A 13,629-nucleotide genomic window follows, 5' to 3' on the forward strand; every position below is an offset into this window, starting at 1 on the left:
GCTCAGTGATGACTGAGGCCCTCCTAAGAGGCAGCTCATCCCGTGGCAGGCAGATCTCCACGCTGAGAAAACTTGTTACTGAGTGCCCAGGTGTGGGGTTGCCTGTATGTGCTGGGACTCGAAATGTTTAATTTCAGAGTTCCTGCATAGGTGCTGGGTCTGTACTGCTACCAGCTTGGATTTTCATTGATTAAAATTGCACTTTAAACAAAATCTCTTTGGCATTTTCACTTTTGTAAAAATCTTGGATGCTGGCCAGACTCGCCCTGGGAGCAGGTATTGTGTTTTCCTCCTGATCAGAGATTGTTCATTTATGAATAGCTGGCTGTAAAAACTTGCCTCATGCACATGAAAATTGAACGTGGAATTTTTTAATTGCCATGAGTTTTGCTGTTACCAAAAGGGCTGTAGCAATGGCAAAGGGCAGAAGGACAGATTCTTTTTTCTTCTTCCTAAGTGAACTCTGTGATCTGCACTCTTAAATGATGTTTGTCCAAGAGGCACTGACTCAGTGGGCTGTTTGATCCCCTTACAGATCATGATTCTGGAAGGAAGTGGTGTAATGAATCTCAACCCCAGTAACAACCTCCTTCACCAGCAGCCAGCCTGGACAGACAGCTACTCCACGTGCAATGGTAAGGGGGCCTAGTAGGTGTTGGTTTTACTGCCCCTGGGGGGATGCTGTTTTTGCTTTAATTGCTCTCCCAACTTAATGTTTGCAAAACACAAGTTTTATTCAGCAGCGAATGTGGGGACCAGGGGAATGGGAAACATTCTTAATGCTGGAGTTTCCTATGGGCTCCCAGGATTACATACAGAAGCCCATTTGGGACATTCCATCGTCACCTCCCAAAATTCAAGGTTCCATGTTGTTAGCTTGGTGGTAAGGGTGGTAGAAGGGATCTCAAAGGGAAGACCACCTGTTGAAGCTTTTAACAGTGTTTTGCTGGGATCTCAAGATAGGCTAGGAGAGAGAGGTGTTTGTGTGTTAAGCATGGTGGTGAAGGATGAGAGAGTTAGAGCAACGTAAATCTTTGTATTTCATCTTCCAGTGACCTCTCTTTGTAAGGAAAGAGGAAATTTGTTAGGAGAACAAGTGCTCTCCTGCAGTGCTTTAACCTAAAATACACTGATTAGAAGAGGGAGGGTCTGGTGGTGGGGCTTTTAGAGGGTTTTGTGGTTAAGCCTGTGTCTTACTGTAAAGGCTGAACTGAATAAAGTGATTGCTGAATCAGGGGCCCCACACCCCATTGTGAAGGCGTTCAGTTTAGACTGCTGTGCATCCCACAGCAGTGAGTTTAAGAAACTCTGGGCCTTATCCCACCCAACACCTGCTGCTAATGTCCCCACCAGAGACTCTGCTGATATTGCTTGCCTTGAAACATGGACATGGCCTGTTCATGAGCAGGTCTGAGAAGCAGGAGTGGGAGGATAGTGGGAGGGTTATATTCCCCAACAAGCAGCTGATCCATGTAGAGCTCCACCTCTTTTAATTAGGAATCCCAGCCAAAAGCTGGTTGAAAGGGTAAACAGGTGGCCTTCTCTTATTTGATTACCCATCCTACCAAATTGCTGCCCTTTCTGGCAGCAGACATCAGATTCCCTGTGGGGGCTGAGAAGAAGGATTCCAGAGAGTGATCCCAGCCAAAAGCTGGTTGAAAGGGTAAACAGGTGGCCTTCTCTTATTTGATTACCCATCTTACCAAATTGCTGCCCTTTCTGGCAGCAGACATCAGATTCCCTGTGGGGGCTGAGAAGAAGGATTCCAGAGAGTGCAGAAAATGTTTGTCATCCCCAGCTTGCTGGACCTTGATTAAGGCAACATTCCTCCTGTCTGCTTTGGAGAAAACTTGGACGGTGTGTTCAGCAGGGAGTAGAATTTAGGTGCCATTTTTATTTCTTAACTTCCAGAGGCCCCAAAGAAGGTCCAGCTCTTGATCAAGATTGGTGGAAAGGGGTAGGTAGGCTGAATGGCAGAGATCAGCTGAACTCACAGGATTTTCAGTGCTTTTCCTGAAACTTCAGGAATCAGATAGGTTCCCTGGCCGATGGAAGTTCTCACCAGACAACTTCAGACAAAATTTTCTGATTCTCCCAAGTTCAAACAGGATGAAATATCAGGAACTATCCTTTAATCTAGATCATATTAAGTATGTCGAAGAGATTATTCCATAAACCTGTTGGGTTATTGAAAGTCATTGTCTCTTGTTGGCAAACCCAGAGCAGCATTGTCATAGCAACACGATTATTTTAGAAAAAAAGATCAAAGACTTGGGGAGCCATGAAAAATATATATCCTATCTTTAAACAGCTGTATTTGTGAGACACCAAAAAATTTGGGGAAGATGGTAACATCTAGTCTAAGCTGTATGTTTTTGCATATTTGGGAATATTTTTACTAACTAAATTTTTGGACTAGATTTTTCTAATCCTTCCCCTCTCCTCCACTGTTAGTTTCCACTTTAGGGCCCAAGCTGAGGATTTAGGGCTGCTTTTGTTTGGCCACGAGGTATGAGGCATGGAGCCCATACTGCGAGCAGTGGGTATTATCAACGGAGGTCACCATTGTGCCCTAAATGACCTTGGCCTTCTGCTCTTAGTGCTTCTGTGGTCTGGAAGCAGTGGACGGATTCTGAGGGGATTAGCAAAAGTGGGATTGGCTTGGAAATATTCCTTCTTTAGCCTGTACTCTGGGGGTGTTGAGGGCTAGGCCGTGGGTATTATAGAAATCACAGTTTCCTGAGCCCTTTAGAGCCTTGTCACTCAACAGACCAGCAGCATCAGCATCACGTGGAAGCGTGTTAGGAATGCAGAAACTCAGGCCTCACCCCAGATCTGCTCAATCAGAATCTTCATTTGAACAATATTCCATGATGATTCATAATCACATTAAAGTCTGACAAGTGCTGATCTAGCATGACACTGAAGGAAAAGTTTGGGACAATTTCCTTGCACTATGTTTTCCTCTACTGGTCCATCCTTGAGTTTGTGGCAATATCTACGTGTCATGTGAAGTGTGATTTCCCCTGCTTCTGCTTGATGGGATGCAATAACATCTTCTCCTCCCCGTCCCCTTTCCTGGGAGAGCATTCCTCCCCTTGAGCACTGGTTTCGAGGGGACTATACGATCGCTCAGCCCTGTTACATTCCCTGAGGGGTTGGCTCTCTCTTTTCCACCCCTCCAGGACTTTGGGCCAACTATCCAATATTCTTTCACATGAGCCCAAGTTGCATAAATAGATGGTTAGTACATGCTATTCTCAGAAATATTTGTCGACTTGAATGAACTTGACTTCTTCCACTGTACCTCAATTAACCACCTTGTGAATGTATCTCACACTTCCTCCAGAGTCCTATGTTATTTCTTCTTCAGTAACAAATTCCACTAAATAAATACAGAGCGAGCACCTACTGTGGCAAGGTCTCTCAAGTAGTTTTTTATGGGCGATACAAAGATGAGGAAGACAGAGTCCATGACCTTGAGTGTACGATTTACAAAGAAGACAGTACTTAGAGACCTGTAAAGAAAAGCAGAACATGACAGAAGCCATTAGGGGAAATACCAAGCGTGTCTCCTGGAGATTCAGAGGAAGCCCTCGTAGGACATGGGGGGAATCAGTGGTAGCTTTATGGGGTGGTGAGAGTTTGGGAGATGGGTAGGAATTCAACAGGAAGGAGAGGTAGAATACAAACTGGGCTCAAAGAACAGCGTAGAAAAAAGACAACTCATAATTCACTTGACGAACAGTGAGGAGCCTCAATGCCTGGCTTGGCCGTTCTATACCTAATTTCAGTGGATAACAGGGAGCTACTGAAGGGAACCGAATAGGAAAATGACATCATGGTAGCTGTAATAAGCAGTCTGGGGCAGTGGGATATCAGCACAGTCAGCAGATGAATAATCTGGACACATGTAGAGGAGCAAAGACATTACAGAGAAAAGGACCTTAATATCTGATCTCATTTTTGGCTGAAAATGGTCTAAGTTTGTGGTGTGTGTGTTTGTGTGTATAAGAGAAAAATGCGAGAGAGAGAGAAAAGAGGAAGAGAACTATTTGGGTGGGGACAATAAGCAAATAAGTTGCTGAAACTACAGCAATGCTTCAGATTTCATGGTACTTTGTGGGAGACGGGAGTGAGCTCAGAGCACTTCAGGTCGCATGTCCTCATCAAGTGCCCAGGGGTAAGTCTCATGCTAGGGAGGACACGTAGATGCATAGAGGCTATATGACTGGCCCCCACCACAACTGGGAGAAGAACCACATTTCTGCAAGTCTTCCTTCCAGAGCCTGTCTCATTCTCCTACCCCCACGCTGATGCTCACGGACTGTGGTTGTGTTCCCCATGACAGAGGCAACCAGCAGTGCATCCCCAGGTCTGAGACTATGCCCGGAGCAACCAGGGGTCATTCACGGGGCCGCCTCCTGTTTTGCAGTTTCCAGCGGGTTTTTTGGAGGTCAGTGGCATGAAATCCATCCCCAGTACTGGACCAAGTACCAGGTGTGGGAGTGGCTCCAGCACCTCCTGGACACCAACCAGCTGGACGCCAGCTGCATCCCTTTCCAGGAGTTTGACGTCAATGGCGAGCACCTCTGCAGCATGAGTTTGCAGGAGTTCACCCGGGCGGCAGGGACAGTGGGACAGCTCCTCTACAGCAACCTTCAGCATCTCAAGTGGAACGGTGACTATCTCTCTCCCCACCCTGATAGGAGCCAGCTGGGAAGAGCCGAGACTCTGCAGCAGGCAGGGTTCCTTGTCAGGGGTTACAAAAGATGGTCTCCCCTCCAAATGACCATTTCCCAAGACTGGGTAGTAGAAGGCAGGTGAGAGGACAGAAATGAAGCCTAGGGTGGAAAATGTGTCTAGTCCCTCATAAATGCTGGTGTAGTTTAATTCCCCCCTTATGATGATAGTAGTTTTCAAGGAGACAAAGGGCTGGCTAGGTAGTCACAGAATTCTTGCTGCTCTTAGAAAGTTTTTTCTTCTTTCCTTTGCAAACGGGGTTCCATAGTTTAAATCCCAATCACTTGCCTGTTAAAGATCATCATGGCTACTTAAACAAACTAAAAAATCACTTTAGACCTAGGTTTTTAAGATGGTGATTTAAGGGTGGTAAAAAGATATATGAAATCAGATCTATGTTTGTGTTTTGCGGGGGAAGAAGGCTCATAATATTTCAGCAGATTCTTACAAGGTCAGTAACTCAGAAAAAGGGTTAGAACTAATGATCTGGACACATGTGGATATTTCTGCAGTGATTTCTGAAACTGCTGCTGCCCTAAAGCCTCAGATGTCTCACCGAAGGCCTTGTCTAGCACAGCGGTAGGTCACCATTCCAAACACTGTTCATTGGTGATGGTTTATTTACACATACACATTTTCTACTGACTTGAAAGACCCAGTAGGACAGATAACTAATCTTGCAGAATGTCTCTGACACTGGCATAAGGGTCCCCTGATATTGGCTGTAAAAAAATTAGCTCCTCTGAGAACTATAGGCATCGTGGAAAGCAGCAATATGTAAGAATAGGGAGGTGGCCTGTGGAAAGGGCAGTTATGTCTTAGCAGAGCCCGTGTTTGGGCAGGTAGCTGGGACTTGGGAAGCATGAGCATCAGGACTATAAGGCAGAGTCAGACCTTGATGGCAGCCGTCACACTGAGGAGGACACGGAGGAGGACGCTGGGTCTGGCTTGGAGCCTGCGCTGGGGTGGCCATCGTGGATGACCTCATTCAGCTCCCCGCACTCCCTTCTTCCCACCCACCGCATAGCCGTGGTTGCTCATTTTTCTTTTACTAGAACCAAACCAGACAAGGCTCTATAAATTTCTTTTACTAGAACCAAACCAGACAAGGCTCTGTAAGTAACCCCCAGGAATCTTCAGAAAGAGCAGACTTACACTTGAAGAATTAAAAATATTTACCTCTCTACCTCCAATTAAATCCACTCCTTTAAAGCTTAGCCCTGATTGAAGCCTGAGGCAAGGAGGCGTGAGAGGTGCTGTGCCATCTTTGACTTTCCACCTTTGACCTCCCATCTTTAACCTCCCATCTTTGACTTGTTTGGTCTTACTGAATGCTGCTGTTGCCGCTGAGCGCCTCATGTCCAGCCAGGTTTCTCACCCTTGCTTTGTTATTTGCTTTTTTGTAGACATTCTGTTAACTTACATTTATTGAGACCTTACTTATACTAAGCACTCAAAGTGAATTGCTTCATTTAATGACCTTATGACAAAATAAATATTGTACCCATTTTATAGATGGGAAAACCGAAAGTCAGAGAGGTTAGAGGCATAACCTCCCTTCCTGAGATATTTATAATCTGTCTGGGGAGAAAAAGTGTACCAGATTCATTCACATGTATATATGGGCTTTTGTATGATACAACTTGAGAGCAGTTGCAAGCAAATGCAAGGATATGTGGCATGCATGCTTGTACATGTGATGAAGACATAAATAAGGAAAGAATTGCTGCCTTTTATACACACGTATCTCAGACACTGGACCTAATCAAGATGGTTTGATTAAATATAAGATCAAAGAAGAATCAAGCTAATTAAGTTAAAATAGTTTTTCCTGTATTTTTGCTTTCATTTCATATCTTATTCTAGTATGGGAAAGCACCTTAGAGGTTGTCCAGTAACGTTATCTAGTTTAATCCCCTCAATTTACAGATGAGGAAACTAAGACCCAGAAATATAAACTTCCTAGTTTGTAGTAGTGAAAAAACTAGTCTTCTGGCTTCTGAAGTTTTGTTTCTACTATACTGGATATCTTCCCTAAATATACTGGATATCTTCCCTATATAAAACCAAATAATTCCATCCGATGTGGGGGCCCTAGACTATTGATTTTCTGAGGCCAGGGACTCCAGGCTTGAGTTTGTAGAGGCTGGCAGGAAAGCCCCCTCCCATAAGCAAACATAGGTGACCAAGCAGTGGGATAGCAGAAGCTCTTCAAAGAAACCAGCTCTGTCCTTGTTTGAGCATAAGCTGTTGGCACCATCTGGGCCCTCTCTGACTTTCCCAATCTGTCCTTCACAGGCCAGTGCAGCAGTGACCTGTTCCAGTCCACCCATAATGTCATTGTCAAGACTGAACAAACCGGTGAGTAGTAGGGGGCAAAAGGGGCCAAGTTGGCTGGGCAAAGCCCCGGGAGAACAATATGGAGAGCGTGCAAGAGAGAATGTGGGAGCAGGTATTGACAGGGAACCCAGAGTGGCCTCTTCCCTGGCTGTCTCCAGCAGGCCACCCCGCCACGAGCCTCATCCCTTGCCCTTGGGCCTAGTGCCTGCCAACTATTTCTGATTTATAGACTGATGGTGAGTCTCCCTTCTGCCCACACTTCTCTGCTTCCTGCTACTGGTCAGGGCATCATCTGGACGTCAGGCCCGCAGCTAGAAAAATGCAGAATCGAGGGGGGCCTCCTCACCCCAAAAAAGAGTCAAGGGACTGGACTTGACCAAGTTTGGAAAAGCAAGGAGAGAAGCAGAGTCAATGTCTCCTCTCCCTTTCTTCCCTCGATGGGAGTGTTTTTCGCAAGAAGGAGGAAGATGCTGACTTGGTGTTGTGGTTAACGTAGTTTCTCGGATCCTTCTGTAGGGAGCTTCTGTAGGGTTGTCTAAAGGCAGCTGCACAACCCAATTCCTGCCTTAAGTGCATTTTTATACAAAAGATTTTGTTCTGGGCTCTGAGCAGAGTCTATAGTCCTATAGTATCCACATTCGTTTTTGTTCCCCTTTCCCTATCCCGAATCTCTCTCCTGCAGATCCTCCCTCAAAGTCCCCAGGCCGTGATAAAATGGTGCAGTTTCCACTGCTCCTGGGTCACTCTCCAAGTCCACGTCAGGGAGACTGTGAGCCACATGGGCTGCCCAACTTTGTCAGGGTTATGTGTCAGTTGCCAAGGACAGAATTTGACCTGGGGGGTGATTTATGAGTCACTTGGGGCCAAAATTGGCGCATGCAGTTGATTACTCTTTTATAAAGGGGCTGGCTGGTCTACCATTATTAAAGAAAGAAACAGTAGCTGCTAAGCATGCTAATTAGGCTTTCATAGCCCTGCCCTTCTCTCCAGAGACCAGGGGATGGGTCACCTGGATGGTCTGTGCTTTACAGGTCTGCCCTAGCCCTAGAGACAGACACAGGACTTGGCCCAGAGGATGGTGCCCCCTCCCCCTCTTGACCTGACAGATAGCTGCACCAGAGGAATGAGGGTGATATTGGAGAGGTCCCAAATAACTTGATAATTCCTCCTGACCATCCAGACATTCTTGTGTTGCCAGTTCAGAAAAGCTGAGCCGAAAGGGTGGAGAAGGTCCACCCTAGGAGGAGGGGAGAAGAGGCTCAGAGAGGGGCCAACACCCCCAAACCTCTTTGGTTCATTTTGTTTTCAGAGACAACAACAGGTGTACGAGGTGACCTGACAAGGAGAGAGGGTGTAACCCCAAGAGATTGGGCTTGGGGTGCCCAAACACGTAGCTATTAGTTAAAATGCCAGCTAAATCCCTATGTCGTAAACAGGAGGACTTAGCCAGTGAGTCAGTTTTTATACCATTTGTGCTATAAAAACAATATAAAACTCGGCCAGTAGTTTACCGTCCACATCCTAGAATTCAGAACCTGGGCTGGANTTCTGAAACTGCTGCTGCCCTAAAGCCTCAGATGTCTCACCGAAGGCCTTGTCTAGCACAGGGGTAGGTCACCATTCCAAACACTGTTCATTGGTGATGGTTTATTTACACATACACATTCTCTACTGACTTGAAAGACCCAGTAGGACAGATAACTGATCTTGCAGAATGTCTCTGACACTGGCATAAGGGTCCCCTGATATTGGCTATAAAAAAATTAAGGGCCGGCCCGGTGGCGCGCTGCTACAGTGCACCGCTTGGGAAGCGCGGCGGTGCTCCTGCCGAGGGTTCGGATCCCACATACAGACTGGCCGCTCACTGGCTGAGCAAGGTGCGGGCGCAACACTGAGGGTTGCGATCCGTTGCTGGTCACAAAAAAAAAAGAAAAAAAAAATTAGCTCCTCTGAGAACTATAGGCATCGTGGAAAGCAGCAATATGTAAGAATAGGGAGGTGGCCTGTGGAAAGGGCAGTTATGTCTTAGCAGAGCCTGTGTTTGGGCAGGTAGCTGGGACTTGGGAAGCATGAGCGTCAGGACTATAAGGCAGAGTCAGACCCTGATGGCAGCCGTCACACTGAGGAGGACACGGAGGAGGACGCTGGGTCTGGCTTGGAGCCTGCGCTGGGGTGGCCATCGTGGATGACCTCATTCAGCTCCCGGCACTCCCTTCTTCCCACCCACCGCACAGCCGTGGTTGCTCATTTTTCTTTTACTAGAACCAAACCAGACAAGGCTCTGTAAGTAACCCCCAGGAATCTTCAGAAAGAGCAGACTTACACTTGAAGAATTAAAAATATTTACCTATCTACCTCCAATTAAATCCACTCCTTTAAAGCTTAGCCCTGATTGAAGCCTGAGGCAAGGAGGCCTGAGAGGTGCTGTGCCATCTTTGACTTCCCACCTTTGACCTCCCATTTTTGACCTCCCATCTTTAACCTTCCATCTTTGACTTGTTTGGTCTTACTGAATGCTGCTGTTGCCGCTGAGCGCCTCATGTCCAGCCAGGTTTCTCACCCTTGCTTTGTTATTTGCTTTTTTGTAGACATTCTGTTAACTTACATTTATTGAGACCTTACTTATACTAAGCACTCAAAGTGAATTGCTTCATTTAATGACCTTATGACAAAATAAATATTGTACCCATTTTATAGATGGGAAAACCGAAAGTCAGAGAGGTTAGAGGCATAACCTCCCTTCCTGAGATATTTATAATCTGTCTGGGGAGAAAAAGTGTACCAGATTCATTCACATGTATATATGGGCTTTTGTATGATACAACTCGAGAGCAGTTGCAAGCAAATGCAAGGATATGTGGCATGCATGCTTGTACATGTGATGAAGACATAAATAAGGAAAGAATTGCTGCCTTTTATACACACATATCTCAGACACTGGACCTAATCAAGATGGTTTGATTAAATATAAGATCAAAGAAGAATCAAGCTAATTAAGTTAAAATAGTTTTTCCTGTATTTTTGCTTTCATTTCATATCTTATTCTAGTATGGGAAAGCACCTTAGAGGTTGTCTAGTAACTTTATCTAGTTTAATCCCCTAAATTTACAGATGAGGAAACTAAGACCCAGAAATATAAACTTCCTCACAGCTAGTAGTGAAAAAACTAGTCTTCTGGCTTCTGAAGTTTTGTTTCTACTATACTGGATATCTTCCCTATATATACTGAATATCTTCCCTATATAAAACCAGATAATTCCATCCGATGTGGGGGCCCTAGACTATTGATTTTCTGAGGCCAGGGACTCCAGGCTTGAGTTTGTAGAGGCTGGCAGGAAAGCCCCCTCCCATAAGCAAACATAGGTGACCAAGCAGTGGGATAGCAGAAGCTCTTCAAAGAAACCAGCTCTGTCCTTGTTTGAGCATAAGCTGTTGGCACCATCTGGGCCCTCTCTGACTTTCCCAATCTGTCCTTCACAGGCCAGTGCAGCAGTGACCTGTTCCAGTCCACCCATAATGTCATTGTCAAGACTGAACAAACCGGTGAGTAGTAGGGGGCAAAAGGGGCCAAGTTGGCTGGGCAAAGCCCCGGGAGAACAATATGGAGAGCGTGCAAGAGAGAATGTGGGAGCAGGTATTGACAGGGAACCCAGAGTGGCCTCTTCCCTGGCTGTCTCCAGCAGGCCACCCCGCCACGAGCCTCATCCCTTGCCCTTGGGCCTAGTGCCTGCCAACTATTTCTGATTTATAGACTGATGGTGAGTCTCCCTTCTGCCCACACTTCTCTGCTTCCTGCTACTGGTCAGGGCATCATCTGGACGTCAGGCCAGCAGCTAGAAAAATGCAGAATCGAGGGGGGCCTCCTCACCCCCAAAAAGAGTCAAAGGACTGGACTTGACCAAGTTTGGAAAAGCAAGGAGAGAAGCAGAGTCAATGTCTCCTCTCCCTTTCTTCCCTCGATGGGAGTGTTTTTCGCAAGAAGGAGGAAGATGCTGACTTGGTGTTGTGGTTAACGTAGTTTCTCGGATCCTTCTGTAGGGAGCTTCTGTAGGGTTGTCTAAAGGCAGCTGCACAACCCAATTCCTGCCTTAAGTGCATTTTTATACAAAAGATTTTGTTCTGGGCTCTGAGCAGAGTCTATAGTCCTATAGTATCCACATTCGTTTTTGTTCCCCTTTCCCTATCCCGAATCTCTCTCCTGCAGATCCTCCCTCAAAGTCCCCAGGCCGTGATAAAATGGTGCAGTTTCCACTGCTCCTGGGTCACTCTCCAAGTCCACGTCAGGGAGACTGTGAGCCACATGGGCTGCCCAACTTTGTCAGGGTTATGTGTCAGTTGCCAAGGACAGAATTTGACCTGGGGGGTGATTTATGAGTCACTTGGGGCCAAAATTGGCGCATGCAGTTGATTACTCTTTTATAAAGGGGCTGGCTGGTCTACCATTATTAAAGAAAGAAACAGTAGCTGCTAAGCATGCTAATTAGGCTTTCATAGCCCTGCCCTTCTCTCCAGAGACCAGGGGATGGGTCACCTGGATGGTCTGTGCTTTACAGGTCTGCCCTAGCCCTAGAGACAGACACAGGACTTGGCCCAGAGGATGGTGCCCCCTCCCCCTCTTGACCTGACAGATAGCCGCACCAGAGGAATGAGGGTGATATTGGAGAGGTCCCAAAAACTTGATAATTCCTCCTGACCATCCAGACATTCTCGTGTTGCCAGTTCAGAAAAGCTGAGCCGAAAGGGTGGAGAAGGTCCACCCTAGGAGGAGGGGAGAAGAGGCTCAGAGAGGGGCCAACACCCCCAAACCTCTTTGGTTCATTTTGTTTTCAGAGACAACAACAGGTGTACGAGGTGACCTGACAAGGAGAGAGGGTGTAACCCCAAGAGATTGGGCTTGGGGTGCCCAAACACGTAGCTATTAGTTAAAATGCCAGCTAAATCCCTATGTCGTAAACAGGAGGACTTAGCCAGTGAGTCAGTTTTTATACCATTTGTGCTATAAAAACAATATAAAACTCGGCCAGTAGTTTACCGTCCACATCCTAGAATTCAGAACCTGGGCTGGAGGAGGGAGGTCAGCCTAGATCCATGGCGAGGGCAAAGCAGAAAGGTTCTGATGGGAACAGGGTGAGAGATTTTAGAGCTCTTGGCCAGCCAGGAAAGAAATTGCTTCTGTTGGAGACTAGCCCAGATCTGGGGGTTGCGTAGGAGTCGGGCATCACTTGGGGTAGGTGAAGAGGAGTTTCCTTTGAATTTGAAATCTGGAGTCACTCGGAGTGAGACATGCTTACCCAGCACTCAGGAGAGCGCAAGCAAGCACTTCTTTGCCCAGATGAGGCAATGGGGCCCTATGCTTAAAATTTGTTTGTCTGATTTGGTAACACTTCCCTCCCCTTCTCCTTGGTTTTGTTTTGAGAATTTTATGTCATCCTTTAAGCTAATTGGAGAAACCTAGAGGGAGGGGGCTGTTATCCAACTTGAGGGGAGATTCTCTCTAGGATTCAGCAACAAAGTGATAAGACGGACTAGACCTTTTCTAAAAGAAACATCATTAATTTTCCCAGGAAGAAATTAACAGGAAAAGATGCTCACTGATCTCGTATTATAAATTTGTCACTAGCCAGGCTTTCCTCCCACCCCAGGGTAAAAGTATTCTGGTTGTGATATAGTAGCATGCAAGAGAAGGCCAAGCCAGGCTGGGACATTTCCAGGAAACCAAAGCAGGGGTCTAGGACAGGATCCCGCTGTTGCAATTTCTCTCACTTCCCTAAAGATGCAACAGGTATGGGACACGTGGACAGGGCCATGACTAAGCCCACTTCCCCCAGGACACTGGAAGAAAAATAGGATAACATTATTATATGTTAACATGTGGCTGAAGCGGAATCTTATCTCTTCTCTCTGAGGACCACCCTCTATCCCCCAACACTTCTTTGATGAGCAGTGGTTTAGAAAAGGCATATTCCTCACCCTGGGGTAAATGATTGCTGACCATTCCCATTTTCTTTTCTTTGTAGACCCTTCCATCATGAACACCTGGAAAGAAGAAAACTATTTATACGATACCAACTATGGTAGCACAGTAGGTAACTAACTCCCTAACACTTAAGGGCATTTTGCATTCTTATTCTGTTTATCTTACAGCCACAGTGTTATATTGTAAGGAGGGACCTCTTCATGCCTATATCTTTTTATTGCCACAGATTTGTTGGACAGCAAAACTTTCTGCCGAGCCCAGATCTCCATGACAACCACCGCTCACCTTCCTGCCGGTAAGTTGTCCTGACATCTGAAGCTGAATATGCCTAATGCAAGTGCTTATTGATAATTAATGAGAATTACCAATACCCTACATTTCCACTTTGCTGGAATCTTTCTCACTAAAAGGCTAGAAAAGGAAGGGAGTTGTAAGAGGTCTGCTTTTGAGCCAATATTTGTACATCGAAGATGACCAGCAGGGATGCTTCTAGGTGGGTGTTTGTCTGCTGTGAAACCAGTCACTCTCTTGTGACAACAAAATTTGTTTATGCTTTCCTCTGTTTTCAA

The 13,629-nt window shown here is 46.2% G+C and overlaps 1 protein-coding gene across 1 annotated transcript in view; it reads left to right on the plus strand.

The window, feature by feature from the left end:
• The first annotated feature begins 436 nt into the window (after positions 1 to 436).
• The window catches only part of EHF (ets homologous factor), a 24,854-nt gene continuing 11,661 nt past the window's right edge, over positions 437 to 13,629 (plus strand). The window contains exons 1-5 of the mRNA XM_008580446.1: positions 437 to 635; positions 4,436 to 4,681; positions 7,042 to 7,104; positions 13,101 to 13,169; positions 13,287 to 13,355. Of these exons, the coding sequence (XP_008578668.1) occupies positions 539 to 635; positions 4,436 to 4,681; positions 7,042 to 7,104; positions 13,101 to 13,169; positions 13,287 to 13,355 (544 nt within the window). The 5' untranslated portion in view covers positions 437 to 538. The remainder of the gene's footprint in view (positions 636 to 4,435; positions 4,682 to 7,041; positions 7,105 to 13,100; positions 13,170 to 13,286; positions 13,356 to 13,629) is intronic.

This window comes from Galeopterus variegatus, unplaced genomic scaffold (assembly GCF_000696425.1).
Source record: "Galeopterus variegatus unplaced genomic scaffold, G_variegatus-3.0.2 Scaffold2099, whole genome shotgun sequence".
NCBI classification, from domain to species: Eukaryota; Metazoa; Chordata; class Mammalia; order Dermoptera; family Cynocephalidae; genus Galeopterus; species Galeopterus variegatus.